Genomic DNA, 17,960 nt, shown 5'->3' with positions numbered 1-17,960 from the left:
CATCACGTCAGATGCTTGTCCATTCTCTGTGCCACCCAGCTTCTCACAGGACACTCTAGCCCCCAAGCCAGGGGGTCGGTAAGAGTCTGATCTAACTGGAACACACCACTGGACCACCTGCTCCCCCAGCTATGGTGCCTGGAATCTGTGCCCAGCCCTCCAGCCACACCCAGCACTGTCTCTGGGCCCCTGACAGTAGGGTAAATAGACTGAGCTGAAGCTGGGGGGGACTGTGGTCAGCCCCAAGCTGGAGTGGGGGGCAGCAGCCACAGGGAGGCAGGAGAGAACCTCAGGAGCACCCCCCTCGCCATGACCCTTTACCTTTGTGTGAAGCTTTGCAAACTGCTTATCATCGATGAGGTTCTGGGCATAAACTCGCCGCTTGTATCGAAACTGCTCAGATAAAGAAAAGGTAGAGAAAACGCCCTCATCCCAGCTAAGCAAGGGAGTCCACGCACAAACCCTGTTCCACTCATGCTGGCCACAGTGCACCCCTCCACTGCCCTCCTGTACACACCATCAGTGCAGCACAACCCAGTGCCACCAAACCCAGACGCACATACTACCACGGTGGACAGAGCTAACAGCTGTCATGCACCCACCACACCCAGGCATCAGGCAGCGTGGTGGAAGGCACATTCGAGCTGCCCGCAGCCTGCAGCGTCCCGTCTCCTTCCCATCCCCAGGATTCCCTAAAAATCCCACGCCTCTCTGAAGGCCTCACTCCAGGCTCACCTCCCAAGACATCCCCCTCCACTTTCCAGGTAGAACTGACCCCACTTTCCCATGCCATCATGGAGACCAGCCCAATTTTGAGCTCAGCTCCCAAAATCTTTATTCAATGCTCATTGCAGTTGGGTGCCCCCCTCCACACTGCCAAACTCCAAGACCTTCCACAGGACGGAACCAGTCTGTGAGTCTGTGTCCCCATGCCTGGCAGGGCACTCAATACATCTTCACACCATGCATGGGTGAGCAAAGGAGACTTAGGTTGGCCTTCACAAGACTTCACAGCTTGTGAAGAGAAAGGAACAAACGTGCACACAGACAACCCTGCTCACACCACACACCCCTCGGGCACTCATTCCTGCTCACACTCCTCCCTGGAGAACAATGCATTGATACCACACACGCTGCTCACTGCACACACTGTTCAAACTGCACACACACACAATCTGACTGTACGTGTGGCTCACTACACACACACTATACACACTGTGCACGCTTCTCACTGTGTACTGCACATGCTGCTTGCCACAATTACAACGCTGCTCACACGGTACTCACTGCCCCAAACCGCAATGCTGTACACATGGCTCACTGCATGCAGTGTACACACTCACTGGACACACAGTGTGCCACTCACCACACACCGTGTACACACTCACTGCACACTGTACATGCTCACTGCATGCACTGTGTGCACCCACTGCACTGCCTGCTCACTACACAGGCTCACTGCACGCACTGCCCACCACTCGCTGCACACACTGTAGATGCTCACTGCATGCACTGTGTGCACCCACTGCACTGCCCGCTCACTGCACATCCTGTACACAATGCATGCCACTCATTGCACACCCTGTACATGCTCTCACTGTACATCCTTACTGCACACTGTGGCCGCTCACTGCACACACTGCCCACTCACACTGTACATACTGCACACACTGTGCCCGCTCACTGCACACCGCTCACACTGTACATCCTGACTGCACACACTGTGCGCGCGCACACACACCGCCTCCACCCTGGAGCTTGGGGGTCTACTCTGCGCGCTGCTCAGCTCGCCCCGTGCCGCCGCTCACCTCCAGGTAGGGCAGGGGCGTGTCCAGATTAGGCGGGTAGTCCTGCAGGAGCCGCTCCTCGTCCAGGAACTTGCCGGCGCGGCCCCGGGAGGGCGGCTGGAAAAGCCCATAGTTGAGCGCGTCCTGGAGGCTGTGGTTGAGGGCGCAGAGCACGCGCTGCTTGGCGGCCCACACGGGCGCGGTCGGGTCCAGGCGCAGGCACTTCTGCAGCGGGGCGGGCTCGTAAGCTCAGACTCGGGCAGCGCGACCCGCCCCGCCCGCTCCACGCGGGGTGCCGAGCCCCGGGGCCCCCCGCAACGCCGAAGGAGTCCGGGGCTCCGGAGCCGGCGTCCAGGACCCCGCGCCTCCGCGAACTGCGGTCCAGGCTCCGCCCCGGGGGCCGGGCTTCCTCGGGCCCCGCCCTGGTGATGGGGAGGGTCCCGGCGGAGGCGGCGGGGGAGGGGTGAGTAGCCGTGGGCCGGGGGTCCAAGGCGCGGGGAGGCGCCCGGCGGGACGGGGGCGGGAGGATCCCGGGCGGGGAGCGCAGGGGCGCGGCCGGGCCCAGGGCGGCGGGGCTCACCGTCTGCTGCAGGTCCGGGATGCCGACGCGCACGACCACGGCGCTGGCCCCGGGGCCGTCCATCCCCGCGCCGGGGCCCGGGCCGGGGCCTCTCGCGCCGGGGAACGGAGCGCCCGGGGACTCCGCGCGGCGCCCCGGCCCCCCCTTCCCCCCCGCCGGAGCCCCGTCGGCCGCGCTGCGCGGGAGGGGGCCGGGGGGGGCCGGGGCCGGGGCCGGCGCGGGGGACAGCGGCTCCGGGGGCTCCGCTGGGGCGGCGGCGGCGGCGGCGGCGGCGCGGCTCAGCTGCATCGGCCCCGGCTCAGCTCGGCGCCTGCCTTCCCCGGGGGCGGGGGCGGCGGGGGGAGGGGGCCTGAGACGGGAGGGAAGCGGGGGTGGCGAGGGGGCTGCGCCGGAGGCGGGGGCCGGGAGGGCTCGGGGCCAGTGTGGGGGGGCGGCTTGCGGGGTCCCGGGTGGGGGTGGGAGGCTCGTGAGGAGGGCGGGGGCCAGGCCCCGGGGCGGGGGGCTGGGGGGCTGTGCCGGGGGGCGGGGGGAGTCCTAGGCCTCGGCAGGGGGGGAGTGGCTGAGCAGCGAGGGCCGCACCGCCCTTCCGCCGCTGGCGGACATCCCCGGACCACCGGGGAGGGTGCGGCGGAGGAAGGGGTCCCAGAGCTGGGTTGGGGGCCGCGTTGGGGCAGGAAGACCGAGGTAGGGGGAGAAGGGGAAAGAAAAACAATTAATTTCCGGAGGTGGCGGTTTCTCCCTCCACTCCACCGACCCCCCAGCTCTGGGCCTGGAGGAGATGGCGGGGACCACCCCTGCCCCAGGCCTGGGGGTCGGAGGCTGGGGACCTCCAGTACGAGAGAGTCCGGGGCCGTTCCCACCGCCGCAGCGAGAGGCCCTCCGAATTAACCCTTTTGACCACGCCCTGGCGGCTCCCCCACCCCAGCCGAGTTTGGGGAGTTTGCTCCTGACTTCCCCCCAAGGCCCCCTGGCCGGCCTGGACCCTTCGCTTGTCGCCCCCTCCCCGTCACCTTAGCGACGGCGGGATGGGGGCGCGACCTACGGGGAAGGGCCTAGGGGAGGGGGCGCTACTAGTCTCCACCTGCGACTGGAAAGTGAATTTTAGTTTTACGCGTTGTCGTGGCAACGCGGGAGGGGGTGATGAGTGGGCGGAGGAGGGGGGAGCTCAGTAAAGAAACTAGCTCAGGCACCGCCGCCCCATCGGGGTGCACCAGGCCCCCAGCCCTGAGCGGCCTCTCCGAACTGTCCAGCTCTGCGAACCCCTGTTCCCCCAAGAGCAGCCCCTAAATCGAAATAGCTCCGACTCCCACGGAACTCTCCCAACCCACTTTGCCTGGCGCCCCCCCACCCCCAGCAGCCCCAGATCCCGGGAGAAGAGCCGCTGGCCCCTTGAGGGCAGAGCTTGAGAACGTTCACAGAAGAGCCCAGCCTAGGGAACCCCTCTGCCTAAAGAGAAAAGCAGCCCCTAATTCCCAGCCTCTCCAAGAGCAGCCCCAGATCACCCACAGAACGGATTTTGCCTGAGCCTCCCAGGAATAACCTTGAACTGCTGCGGCCCCCATACACGCAGAAAAACCTCCCTCCCCTCCCTTTGACAACCTGGACCATCCTAAGTACCCGGACTCACACAGAACAGGGCTTGACACTCCCCCACAGATCCACCTCGACCACCACCTGCCCAACCCAGAGCACCCCTGACCCCATGCAGAGTTTCTGATGAACCCTCTGCCCTCAGAACAGCCTCTGGTCAACCCCAGAGCAGAGCCTCTCTTCCCTGGGACCAGCCTGGCTTGCTCCTCCCGCCTCCCCAGGAGGCCACTGACCCTGCAGAGTGGAGCCTCCAGTGCGGTGTGTGGGTCACGTCCGTCCCGCGTTCTTCCCTCGCCTGGACGGTTATTGCCTGCCCAGGAACTGTGGTCCCAGCATCACAGACCTCCCAGGCCCCTCCCAGGGCCATTGGCCTGGCCTGAATGGTGCAGCTGAGGGTCTCCCAGGGGAGGGGGCAGGATGGGAGGGGTGGGGGTCCCGGGAGCAGGGAGCAGGAAGGGGCCCTCGAAGCTCCCTTATCTGCAGGAAGCACCTTGGAAGGCACCAGGGCTGGATTTCCTGTGCCCCAGCCCTGGAGAGAGGAAGCTAGTGCTTCCGGGCCCACCTCGTGTCTCCACCGTCTTCCTGCTGCTCTCTCTCTCCTCCCTAGTCACCCAGGCCCCCAGCTCCCTCCCAACCCCGCCTTCAGCCCTAACCCTAACCCTCCCTGCCATTCTTCCCACCACAACCACCACTTTGGCCAGGGCAACGTGGTAGATGGGGCCACACCTGTCTCCACGGCCAGGTCTTCCACAGCCCTGGGCCTCCTCCCTCTCCTTTGGGCTCTCCCTACAAGCCTGCCCTTGGCTGGATGGACCCAGAACCCCTGGGTGGCACTCCCCCTACCCCAAGACTAGACCTCTGGGCCCCGCCAGCCTCTTCCTGCCAACCCACCAGCCCAGGTGAATCCAGCCACCCCATGCCAGCACAGGCTGTGGCCACTGAGACTTTCAAGAGAAAAATCTCACATCTTCGACAACCAGCAACCAACAGATTGATGGTCCCCAGACTCAACTGGGTTGAAGACCCACTGCCCAGGGCAACACCGGAGCGCCTGCCCAGTGCCACCCTGAGCCTCAGTTCTGCACAGTGCCTGGCACGCGTGATGCTCACATCGTGAACAGAGTCCAAGCCTGAGTCACTCCCCAGCTCCACCGCCACCCCGGCAAACAGCAAAAATAACAATACCCACAAGCACTTACACACATGACGTCCTCCGGGTGGATTCCTGGAGAGGAAGCCAAGGGACACGGGGTGTCTTTGCCCCTTATTTTGTTGAGAATAATCCCCAGGTTCCCCAGGGCCTTCCCACACTTCCTGAGCACCCTCCCTCAGGCCCACCAGACCCCACCTGCCAGGCAGGGCCACCCTGGGCCCAGCCTTATCCCCTCTATTCTCCTGTTTCTGACCTGGAAGGTGGGGTTTTACAGGACACCACAGTCCCTAGCTTTCCCTTCCTTCCAACAGGGCCTAAGGATCCAGAAAGATCCGTCCTTCTCACCATCCCCACTTCTTCCCCACCTGCCCCCACACACATTTAGACACAAATAGGCCTCACAAGGCCTGGGAGAGCTCATGTGGGCAAAGCACCCAGAATAGTGCTGGACACAGGGGTGGGGGGGCAAACCAACCTCTGGATGGACCACAGCCCACTGCCCCGCTGCCACCCCCAGGCTGAGGCCACTGCAAGGGCCCTCCCTGCCTAAGCCCTCCTGTCCTAATACACTCTGCAGCAAGGGGGCTCACGCCCCCATCCACCTTCAGGACCTCGGGTGGGCCTGGGTTTGCCAACCACTGCCTTCTCTCTTATCAGAGCTGTCCCATCCAGACCTCCCACCATCGCTCCCCCGCCCCTCTCACCCACTCCTTACCCTCCCTCTCACCCAGCCCACAGTCCCTGTGAGGACCATTTCCCTGAAGATTCCCGAAGGCAGCACGAGAACCCTGTGCTGCTAACCCTGAAGGCACATTTCTGTCCTGTCCCACTTGACTTCCTGGGGAACGTCACCTCCCTTGGCTGCCACACCCTAGTCGGGGAGAGGTCCCTCTGCTCTCAGGCCATCCCCTCCACCTTCCTTTCTCAGGTGGACCTGCCTGGCTCCACACTGCTCCACTCCCTCCCTCTGGTCCCCTGTCTTCCTTCTGTGGCCTTCTGGCATACTCTGACTCACTTATTTGTGGTTTAGTGTCTTTCTTTCCCTGCCTCTCACTAGGCACCCAGTGGTGAGAGACCTTGGCCAGTTAGGTTCACTGATGTGGCCAAGCCCCTGGCACAGCCCTGATGCACGGCAGTGCTCCTGCTGTGTACTGGGTCAGTGCTCCAGCCTCCATCTACAGGTCCAACTTCCCCTCCCCAGAGCAGTCCCTCTTCCAGACTCCAGACCAGCTTGTGGAAGGCAGGCATCCTTGGAGGATCAGTTGATAATAACTGTCTGGATCTGGTGCCTTTTCAGGGAGTAGAGTTTTTATTGCTTCTAGTTACTGAATATCTATCTATAGTTATATTTAAGCTCCATTTTATCTTCACTCTTATTTAAATTTTATTTTTCTAGGAATACAAATGTATAAAAAATCAGCTTTTCATTTTTTGAACATCTCTGTTTTCTATTGTATTCTGTTCTTATGTTTATTTCTTTAGGATTCTTTTTCTTTTTCTGGTTTTTTGTTTTGTTTTGAGACAGAGTCTTGATCTGTCGCCAGGCTGGAGTGCAGTGGGTCGATCTTGGCTCACTGCAACCTCCGCCTCCCGGATTCAAGCAATTCTCCTGCCTCAGCCTCCTGCATAGCTGAGATTACAGGCACGCGCCACCATGCCCAGCTAATTTTTTGTATTTTTAGTAGAGACGGGGTTTCACCATGTTGACCAGGATGGTCTCGATCTCTTGACCTCATGATCCCCCCACCTCAGCCTCCCAAAGTGCTGGGATTACAGGCATGAGCCACTGTGCCTGGCCTGATTCTTTTTCTAAATTGAGCTGGATGCTTATTAATTTTCAGTGTTTCTTCATAAACCTATACATTTCCAAATGTCACTTTACTTATGTCCCTTAAGCTTTCCTTTTTATTTTTACTTTTTAAAGCTAGTCAAGTGAAACAGTGAGAGTGAAGAAGGAGCAGGTGACTCTGTGGCTGGTTATGATCAATTAAACACCGCTGCACTCTGTTGCCTTGACTGGTGGCATCAGAGCTCACTGCAGTCACCTACTCTCCCACTCGTGGGCTCAAACCGTCCTCCTGCCTCAGCCTCCCGAGTAGTTGAGACTACAGGCACACACCTGTCTTCTTAATTCTTGGCAAGTAGTATTTTAATTTCATTGTGTTCTGATTTTTTTTCTTTTCTTTTAAAGACAGAGTTTCGCTCTTGTTGCCCAAGCTGGAATGCAGTGGCACAATCTTGGCTCCCTGCAATCTCCACCTCTCCGGTTCAAGCAATTCTGTCTCAGCCTCCTGAGCAGCTCAGATTATAGGCACCGGCTAAGATGCCCGGGGTTTCACCATGTTGGCCAGGCTGGTCCTGAACTCTTGACCTCAGGTAATCCACCCACCTCTGCCTCACAAAGTGCTGGGATTACAGGCATGAGCCACTGCACCTAGCCATTTTGTTCTGATTTTCTAATATCAATTATATATTTTGGCTTGGGAATTGCTGAAAAGTATGCTTATTTATATTTTTTAATGTGCTGGGCGTGGTGGCTCACACCTGTAGTCCCAGCACTTTGGGAGGCCAAGGTGGATCACCTGAGGTCAGAAGTCCGAGACCATCCTGGCCAACATGGTGATACCCCATCTCTACTAAAAATACAAAAATTAGCCAGGTGTGGTGCGTGCCTGTAATCCCAGCTACTCTGGAGGCTGAGGCAGGAGAATTGCTTGAACCCGGGAGGCAGAGGTCGCAGTGAGCTGAGAATGCACCATTGCTCTCCAGCCTGGGCAATAAGAGCAAAACTGCTTCTCAAAAATAAATAAAAATAAAAATACTTTCAAATGCATATTTTTTTGTTGGGGAAGACTAGCCCTTGGTTATTGATATTTTTTACATTATGGTCAGAGAAGGTATATCCATAATACTGATATTTTGGGGTTCTGTGAACTCTATCCTTCTACATGGTCCATATTTGTAAACGTTTCCTATTTATTCAGTAGGAATTGTTGGATACAGGTATATCTATTCTTATCATAAATGTTGATTTCATCTATTTCATATATACTGATTCATAACCATGATACATATTAATTCACATATGCATTTTATTCATATATAACCTCCATTAGATCAAGCTTGTTTATTTTATTCACATATGCTGTACTTTCTAATATGCTGTCTGCTTGATTTATAAGTGACTGAGAGAGATGTGTTCAAATCTCTGCGGTGGCTGTGGCTTTGTCAGTCTCTTCTTTACATTTTGCCAGTTTTGGTTTTATAGACTTTATCTTTGTCATTAAATGCTAGCAAGCTTAGAATTATTACAGCTTCCTGATAAATTCATCCTTTTATCATAAGACCACTGTTTAATTAAGCTTTTTGTCTTAATTTTATTTTTTCCAACAGTGAAAATAGCTACAACACACTTCTTCGTGGCCTCGTGTATCTTTCTCCATCATTTTCCTTTTATCCTTTGTTTTATATTCTTCAGTGTGCTTCTGGCAAATAGCATATACAGCTAGATTTTTTTTAGACCCGGTCTGACAATTTTCAATCTTTAAGAGTCTGTATGTTGTAATTAATGATATGCTTTAACTGATTTTTACCATCTTATTTTGTGCTGTTGGTTTGTACTTTTTCCTCTATGCTTCTTTTTTCTTTCTGCCTCTATTGGATTGATCATGTTTTCTTTATTTCCCTTTCCTCCAACTCCCATTGGTTTGGAATTCATGTATTCTTTTTCTGTCATTTTTATAAATAAACTTTCCACATGCATAATTAACAAGGTCTAAAGTTAATTAGTGTCTCTAATATTCCTTCTGTGTAACAAAAAGAATTCAGAATACTTGGCCAGGCACAGTGGCTCAAGCCTGTAATCCCAGCACTTTGGGAGGCCGAGGCGGGTGGATCATGAGGTCAAGAGATCGAGACCATCCTGGTCAAAAAGGTGAAACCCTGTCTCTACTAAAAATACAAAAATTAGCTGGGCATGGTGGTGGGCGCCTGTAGTCCCAGCTACTCGGGAGGCTGAGGCAGGAGAATTGCTTGAACCCAGAAGGCGGAGGTTGTGGTGAGCCGAGATCGTGCCATTGCACTCCAGCCTGGGTAACAACAGCTAAACTCCGTCTCAAAAAAAAAAAAAAAAAAAAGAATTTAGAATACTTAACCTCCAATCGCTGCTCTCATCCTGGCTTTTGTCCATGTTGTTTTCACCTCCAAATTAGTCATGTCTGTTATTACTATCACTGTAGAAAAATAAATGCTTGTTTAGACTTAGTCACATGTTAACCAGTTTGCTTGCTTGCTTGTTACGGAGTTTCACTCTTGTTACCCAGGCTGAAGTGCAGTGGCGCAATCTCAGCTCACTGAAACCTCCAACTCTTGGGTGCAAGCAATTCTGCCTCAGCCTCCCAAGTAGCTGGGATTACAGGCATTGCCACCACACCCTGCTAATTTTTGGATTTTCAGTAGAGAAAGGATTTCACCATGTTGTTCAGGCTGGTCTTGAACTCCTGACCTCAAGTAATTCACCTCAGCCTCCCAAATGCTGGGATTACGGGCGTGAGCCACCATGCCCAGCCTTCTTGCCTCTCATTCTTTCCTTCTAGGTTTAATTTTCTTTTCCCTAAGAGTGCATCCTTTACACTTCATTCATTCATTCATTCTTGAGATAGGGTCTCACTCTGTTGCCCAGGCTAGAGTGCAATGTCACGATCTCGGCTCACTACAGCCTCTGCCCCCTGGGTTTAAGCGATTCTTCTGCATCAGCCTCCCAAGTAGCTGGGATTACAGGCATGCAACACCACGCCCAGCTAATTTTTAAAATTTTTTCTAAAGACAGGGTTTCCCCATGTTGCCCAGGCTGGTCTCAAACTCCTGACACTCAAGCAATCCACCTGCCTCAGCCTCCCAAAGTGCTGGGATTACAAGCATGAGCCACTGAGCCCAGCCTCTTGTTTTTAATTATTTCAAAAATATCTATTTTAAAATTTCTAGTCAATAGTTTCATTATGTGAACTGTTTGATGGTCTAATTCTGCTTTTTGTGACATCAACTAATTCTGACTCTTGGTGGATTGTTTCTGTGAGAATTTTATGACCAGGGGTTATGAGCTCGTGTTGGGCCTGGATTTATGTGAGAACCCTGAATAACCTAGATGTGCCCCTTCAGAGGCATACTGCTAGCCCACCATTTCTTTTTATGTCAATGTCTTAGCTTTGTGGCCAGGACCACAAAGGGTAATATAAACTCCAAAGCTGGCAATAATGAGTTTCACGGAAAAACCTTTTTTGCTTGGAGACTACCACAAAGACTTACGAAAATTGTTTAAATAAAAAAAATGTGCAGTGAAAATTAAGAAAATGGATTGTTCACCGAGGTTTTTAAGCACATACATGCCACTCTAACTGTATCACACATATTAGTTCATTCAATCATCACAAAGTCGCTGGGCGAGCCACTGTTACTGTCCTCATTTAACAAACAAACAGGTAACTTAACTTGTCCGTGGTCACTGTGGCTGGTCAGCAGAGAAGCCGGTGGCCATTGTGAGTCCTGCTCTGGGATTGTGCGTCTCTTAAAATGAGGAGACTTGTTCCACTCTTGAGATGCAGAGGAGAGATGTGAACTCACGAGCTACTGGCAACCAAGGTGCCAGCCTTGAGAAGAAAGCCACATTGAAAGAAATAGAGATTTGAGAGACAGGAAAGGTTCTGAAGGGGTTTGAGTTTCTAATTTTAGTCCCTAAAATCTGATAGCACTTTTGCTTTTCTTGCAGTTTGGTTTCAAGGAACAATAAATTTCCAAGAGAAGTTCAAGAGCTGGACTTAGAGCAAATGCCCAGCTCAGCCACCAGATACCCAGGTGACCTGGAAAGCTTCCTAGCCTTCCTATATCTCCAGGTATGCTCAGCTAAGCTGGGGACAATAATACAAACTGTTTCATTTCCTCAATCATTCTGGCCAGATGGCAGGCCTGGTTGAGATGCAAGGTATCTGCCTTCAGAGGCTCACAGGTCAGTTCTCAGCCTCCTGGGCCATTGTGTGGGCTACATGAGGTAAGTGTGTGTAAAATACTTAGCACATGCCTAGTACATGGTAAACACTAAATTTTATCATCAAAAGCTAGTTCAAATTTTGGAGTGTACCCTAATTGAGACTGTGTTCTCCCTATGTAGCAGCAAAACAGCATTGGAAGGGATGGCTGATCTTTGTTGTATATTCTTAGAGTGTTAAATTTAAAATATTATTTTGACATTAAAATGTAGAATTGGCTGGCCAACGTGGTTCATACCTGTAATCCCAGCACTTTGGGAAGCCAAGGTGAGTGGATCTCTGAGCTCAAGAGTTTAAGACCAACCCGAGCAACAAAGTGAGACTCCAGGTCTACAAAATTACAAAAATTTGCCATACGTGGTGGCAGCTACCAGGGCTATATTAATAAGGAAGAAGACAGAATGGTTATTAAAATAGGTGACTAGCAACCTGCGGCACTGGGAATGCAGTTCTAGATAACAGTGATTTACGCTCCATGTTTTACAGTTACTATTCTGTTGCCATCAGAACGAATGCTGTTAATCAACTTGTCATTCTTTCTGTGGGTAATCTGGTCTTTCTGGCTACTTTTAAGACCCTGTTGTCTTTAATATTACTCAGTTTCAACATGATCGGCTTAGTTGTCATTTTAGTTTTACTTTCCCTGTTTGGGATTTGCCATAATTCCTGGATCTGAGGATTTATGTTTTTCATGAAATCTGAAATTTTTCTTTTCGAATACTGAACTCCTCAGTATCTTTTATTTAAAATGCTAGACCCTCATGGGTGAACCTTGAAAACATGTGAAGTAAAATAAGCCAGATGCAAAAAGACAAACATGATATGATCCCACTTATCTGAGGTATAAGAACGAACAAATTCATGGAGACAAAGCAGAATAGAGGTTAGCAGGAGATGGTGTAGGAGAGAATAGGTAGTTCTTATTTAATGGGCACAGAGTTCCTGTTTGGGATGATGAAAAAGTTCTGTAGATGGTGACAATTATTTTGCAACACTGTGAATATACTTAATGAAATGTTAAAGTGTGAAATTGTAAAAAAGATTTAGGCTTTCATGGAACAACTTCAACATGGTCCCAGCTACTCGGGAGGCTGAGGCAGGAGAATTGCCTGAACCCAGGAGGCGGAGGTTGCGGTGAGCCGAGATGGCGCCATTGCACTCCAGCCTGGGTAACAAGAGCGAAACTCCGTCTCAAAAAAAAAAAAAGATTTAGGCTGGGCATGGTGGTTCACACCTGTAATATGAGCACTTTGAGAGGCTGAGATGGGAGAATCGCTTGAGCTCAGGAGTTCGAGACCAGCATGGGCAACACAGTGGGACCTCATCTCTTAAAAAAAAATTAAAAGCTTGGATTACATTATCAATTTATCAATTTTAAATAGATCTCTCTCTCTCTCTCTCTCTCTTTCTCGAGATGAGGTCTTACTATGCTGCCCAGGCTGGTCTCAAACTCCTGAACTCAAGCAATCCACCCAGGTTAGCCTCCTATTTTGGATAACATGGATGAACCTGCAAGACATTAAGTGAAATAAGCCAGGCACAGAAAGACAAACGCGGCATAATCTCACATATATATGAAACATAAAAAGAACTCAGATGTAGAGGGTAAAATGGTGGTTATCAGGGGCGAGGGTCTTGTTGGGGAGATGTTGGTCAGGGAAGTCAAAATTTTAATTAGATAGAAGGAATAAGTTCCAGAGCTCTACTGTACATGTTGGCTATAGTTAATAACAATGTATAGTGTACTTGGAAATTGTTGAGAGTATATTTTGTGTTATCACCATAAAAAAATGATGTGAGGTAGGCCGGGTGCAGTGGCTCACGCCTATAATCCCAGCACTTTGGGAGACCGATGCGGGTGGATCACAAGGTCAAGAGATCGAGACCATCCTGGTCAACAAGGTGAAACCCCGTCTCTACTAAAAATACAAAAATTAGCTGGGCATGGTGGTACGCGCCTGTAGTCCCAGCTACTTGGAAGGCTGAGGCAGGAGAATTGCCTGAACCCAGGAGGCGGAGGTTGCAGTGAGCCGAGATCGTGCCATTGCACTCCAGTCTGGGTAACAACAGCGAAACTCCGTCTGAAAAGATAATAATAATGATAATGATGTGAGGTAATACATATGTTGATTAGCTCAATTTAGCCATTCTACAATGTATACCTATATATTTTGAAACAATGTTACATGTGGTAAATATATATAAATTTCATTTGTCAATTTAGAAAAAAAACAGTCAAAAAGAAAAGATAAATATCTCCCAAAGAAATAATTAGACTGAGCAGAACAGTGAAGGTCAAGAAAGAAAGTTAAGAATAATAGGCCAGGCTAGGTGTGGTGGCTCATGAGTATAATCCCAGCACTTTGGAGTCTAAGACGAGTGGATCACCTGAGGTCAGCAGTTTGAGACCTGCCTGAACAACAAGGAGAAACCCCATCTCTACTAAAAATACAAAACATTAGCAGTGGCTTACACCCTATAATGCCAGCACTTTGGGAGGCCAAGGCGGATGGATCACCTGAGGTCAGGAGTTCGAGACCAGCATGACCAACAAGGAGAACCCCGTCTCTACTGAAAATATAAAAAATTAGCCAGGTGTGGTGGTGCATGCCTGTAATTCCAGCTACTTGGGAGGCTGACACAGGAGAATTGCTTGAACCCAGGAGGTGGAGGTTGCAGTGAGCCGAGATTACACCATTGCACTCCAGCCTGAGCAACAAGAGTGAAACTCTGTCTCAAAAAAAAAAAGAAGAAGAAGAATGGGCCAGCACAGTGGCTCACACATGCAATACCAGCACTTTGGGAGGCCCAGGCAGGCGGACCATGAGGTCAGGAGATCAAGACCATCATAGCCAACATGGTGAAACCCCGTCTCTACTAAAATACACAAAATTAGCCAGGCGTGATGGCGCATACCTGTAGTCCCAGCTACTTGGGAAGCTGAGGAAAGGGAATTGCTTGAACCCAAGAGGCAGAGGTTGCAGTGAGCCAAGATCACACCACTGCACTCCAGCCTGGTGACAAACCAAGATTCCGTCTCAAAAAAAAAAAAAAAAAAAGTGGGTGAAGGGGAGAAAGAAAGCAAAACACACTGCCATGTGTGTACCTATGTAACTGTCTTGCATGTTCTGCACATGTACCCCCAAACCTAAAATGCAATAAAAAATTAAAAAAAAAAAAAAGAATAACCGTTAACTCAGAATCAGAATCATAGTTCTCATTCATTTAAGCATGAGATTGGTGAAAAAATGTTTTCAGAAGAGGAAAAGGAAAAAATAATTTCAATTATTTTTCTTATTTTAAAAGATATATATTGTTCCTTTTCAAATCTACCAGGTTATTTCCTGTTCTTTCTGATAATTTCCTCAATTCTTGTTAATGTTTTCATTTGCATCATTAACCTCTGTGAACATGTTAAGCATTCTTACATGTTTTGTGATTTTTAGATTGTGATGTCATGTTCGACCAATCTTAATCTGTAGGAACCTGGAGGAGTTAAGTTGAAAGTACTCTCCTTCAGAGGTGATGTCACATTTCTTCCTGCCAAGTGCTTTAGTCCAGCCAACCTACAACCGCTTCAACTCAGTTCCAAACCACCAAGATATTTTGTATTTAAACCCCATGCCCATTTGGAGGCAAATTTATACATATAAATTGTCACTGATTTCTATCTAGTGGTAAGGTTATTTCATTTCTCAGCTAGGCATGGTGGCTGACACCTGTAATCTCAGCACTTTGGGAGGCCAAGGCAGGCAGACTGCTTGAGGCCAAGAGTTCAAGACTAGCCTGGCCAACATACTGAAACCCCGTCTCTACTAAAAATACAAATATTAGCCAGGCTGGGTGGTGCATGCCTTAGTCCCAACTACTCAGGAGGCTGAGGCACAAGAATCACTTCAACCTGGGAGGCAGAGGTTGCAGTTGCAGTGAACCAAGATCCTACCACTGCACTCTAGCCTGGGCAATAGAGGGAGACACTGTCTTAAAAAAAAAAAAAAAAAAAATTAATTTCTCTTTCCTGGAAAGCAGATTTTTTTCCTAGTCTTTCTAGCCTCTTACTGAGACTGTGGGTCTTCCAAAATCCTGATTTTACGTGAGCATCTGCATGGGCCCAAGTCTCTGTCTTTTGCCTCCTATGCAGCCTTAAAACCCAAGGCTTTCAGTTCCTGGTATTGAGAAAGCCCCAGATTTCATACTGATTTACCCTGTTGGTTTCACTTTCCTCTTCATTTTATGTCTCTCAGGATAGCCTTTGTTTTATTTTCAAGCTCAAATATGTATATGGAAGAATGCTTATGACCAGGAGTGGTAGCTCACGCCTATAATCCCAGCACTTTGGGAGGCTGAGGTGGGTGGATCACGAGATCAGGAATTTGAGACCACTAGCCTGGCCAACATAGTGAAACATCATCTCTACTAAAAATACAAAAAAATTAGCCAGGCATGGTGGCGGGGACCTGTGATCCCAGCTACTTGGGAGGCTGAGGCAGGAGAATCGCTTGAACCCGGGAGGCAGAGTTTGTAGCGAGCTGAGATTGTGCCTTCACACTCCAGCCCAGATGACAATGGGAGACTCCATCTCAAAAAAAAAAAAAAAAAAAAGAAGGCTTACTATATCTTAATCAGCATCTAGTGCAATAGACAGGTTTTAGATTATATTGTTGGAAATCTGCTTTTCTTATTCAACCGCAGCACTGAGCACACATAAATGCTAAATGATTGCATGCTGGATAATCAACTAATGCAGAAATGAACAGAAAGACATTCTGCATTTTAAAACATTTATCTCACATGCACACACCCTGAGGTGAGGCCTGGCGATAGGTCAGTGACTAAATAGATCCCACTGGGTCAAGCACATCCTATCATTCACTGAGGATTTTGGCACCTAGGTCACAGGTTGCTCACCCCGAGTTCTGACATCATCCACATCCCTCCAAGTGACCCCTCACACCATGGCCTTGCAGTTCCTCAGTCTCACTGACTGTAAAAGCCACAGTTCAGGTATAGATTTCAGACCCATATATGGCTACTTTGAGCAGAAAGGGATTTAATACAGAAAATTGGTGCCTACAGGATCATTGGGAGGACTTGAAGTGTCTAGTATAAGCTTCTAGAAAAACACCTCCCTGAGATAACACCATACAACAGGTGCCCCTGGAGAGTGGCTTTCTCTGCCATAGTTGACAAACTGAGGAGTCAGAAAGCTGATGTCCTAACTACTGGCTCAAGATAGAACACATTTCTCAGCCAAGGCCTATATTTTCTAGTCCCTTTCGCATCTAGGTCATGTCACTGAGTTCTGGAATTGATTTGGGTAGAAATGATGTGTGCCACTCCTAAGCCTGGTACATAAAAACACCCTGTACAAACCTGCATGCTTTCTCTTCACCCTCCTGCTGGCTGGCTATGGACTTCCATGATGCCCTTAAATCCACATCAAAAGTAGCAGTGGTTCAGCTCGGGCATGGTGGTTCAAGCCTGTGATCCCGGCACTGGAAGGCCGAGGTAAGAGGATTGCTTGAGGCCAGGAGTTCAAGACCAGCCTGGGCAACAAAGAGACCTGCATCTCTACAAGAAATACACAAACGGCCGGGCGCGGTGGCTCAAGCCTGTAATCCCAGCACTTTGGGAGGCCGAGGCGGGTGAATCACAAGGTCAAGAGATCGAGACCATCCTGGTCAACATGGTGAAACCCAGTCTCTACTAAAGATACAAAAAATTAGCTGGGCATGGTGGTGCGTGCCTGTAATCCCAGCTACTCAGGAGGCTGAGGCAGGAGAATTGCCTGAACCCGGGAGGCGGAGGTTGCGGTGAGCCAAGATCGCGCCATTGCACTCCAGCCTGGGTAACAAGGGCGAAACTCCATCTCAAAAAAAAAAAAAGAAATACACAAATTAGCCAGGCATGGTGGTGAGTGCCTGTAGTCCCAGCTACCAGGGAGGCTGAGGTGGGAGGAACGCTTGAGCCCAGGAGGTAGAGGCTACAGTGAACTGTGATCATGCCACTGCACTCCAGCCTGGGTGATAGAGTGAGACCCTGTCTCAAAAAAAGAAACATCTTTATATTAAGCCACTGCGATTTGGACTTTTATGTGGCAGAGTAGTTGGTGTTGCCTCAACTGATAAAGGATGGGAGCTCCAGGAGCCTGCCTTAGGCTTCCCACCTCAAGAGCCCTTCCCCGAGTCAGCATGACCATGTGCACGCTGGCCAGCTGCTCAGAACTCGGATCATATACTTGAGAACCAGGGAGATGGCTGGGCACAGTGGCTCACACCTATAATCCCAGCACCTTGGGAGGCTGAGGAGAGCAGATTGCTTAAGCTCAAGAGTGTTAGACAAGCCTGAGCAACACAGGCTCTATAAAAAACTGAAAAATTAGCTAGGTGCGGTACGTGCCGGCAGTTCCAGCTACCCAGGAGGCTGTGGTGAGCCGAGTCTGTGTCACTGCATTCCAGCCTGGGTGACAGAGTGAGACTCTGTCTCAGAAAGAAAAGAAAAAAGACAGCTGGGGAAATTAACACAAGATAGATTCACACACACTCACTGTGTCCATTGTGAGATGGACTGTGACCCAGAAGCATGTCTCGCCTAACTTCCAAAGACGACCTCTGCTCAGGGGACTGTGGAGACATCAGTGTCTGGGAAGTGGCATCAGCTCACAGCCAGTGCCAAGCAATCCCCGAGAGCCTGGGTGTCCCTTCCGCCAGTGCACAGCCGTCCTGCCGAGCTCTTTGCCTCCCTTCAGGGGAGGCCAGGGGAAGCCATCCGCAGCCTTGGTGTTTCCGTCAGATGTGTCCCTCTAGCAG

General features: G+C 50.5%; 1 protein-coding gene and 2 long non-coding RNA genes across 10 annotated transcripts in view; 1 reads left to right on the top strand and 2 right to left on the bottom strand.

Moving 5' to 3' along the window:
• The window catches only part of SHANK3 (SH3 and multiple ankyrin repeat domains 3), a 57,052-nt gene extending 52,794 nt beyond the window's left edge, over nucleotides 1-4,258 (bottom strand). For 4 of the 6 annotated variants that reach the window (XM_035294750.3, XM_035295865.3, XM_035296394.3 and 1 more), the window contains exons 1-3: nucleotides 2,368-2,679; nucleotides 1,809-2,012; nucleotides 322-393 (exon numbers count right to left, since the gene is read on the bottom strand). In XM_035294750.3, the coding sequence (XP_035150641.1) occupies nucleotides 322-393; nucleotides 1,809-2,012; nucleotides 2,368-2,655 (564 nt within the window). In that variant the 5' untranslated portion in view covers nucleotides 2,656-2,679. 6 annotated transcript variants of the gene reach the window in all.
• The window catches only part of LOC118147801 (uncharacterized), a 28,259-nt gene continuing 12,505 nt past the window's right edge, over nucleotides 2,207-17,960 (top strand). Inside the window, exons 1-3 of one of the 3 annotated variants that reach the window (XR_013524588.1) lie at nucleotides 2,207-2,250; nucleotides 10,875-10,998; nucleotides 12,566-14,334. This is a non-coding gene — a long non-coding RNA (uncharacterized LOC118147801). Of the gene's footprint in view, nucleotides 2,251-10,873; nucleotides 10,999-12,565; nucleotides 14,335-17,960 lie in introns of those variants that run through there. The other 2 variants (XR_013524589.1, XR_004734394.3) reach the window with 2 other exon arrangements.
• LOC144578575 (uncharacterized) lies at nucleotides 4,970-17,836 on the bottom strand. Its single transcript, XR_013524590.1, has 3 exons — nucleotides 17,699-17,836; nucleotides 9,265-9,342; nucleotides 4,970-5,182 (listed from the first exon to the last, which is right to left on the bottom strand). It is a non-coding gene; the product is annotated as an uncharacterized LOC144578575 (long non-coding RNA).

This window comes from Callithrix jacchus, chromosome 1 (assembly GCF_049354715.1).
Source record: "Callithrix jacchus isolate 240 chromosome 1, calJac240_pri, whole genome shotgun sequence".
Lineage (NCBI taxonomy): Eukaryota > Metazoa > Chordata > Mammalia > Primates > Cebidae > Callithrix > Callithrix jacchus.
This window is presented reverse-complemented; position numbering and strand designations above follow the sequence as displayed.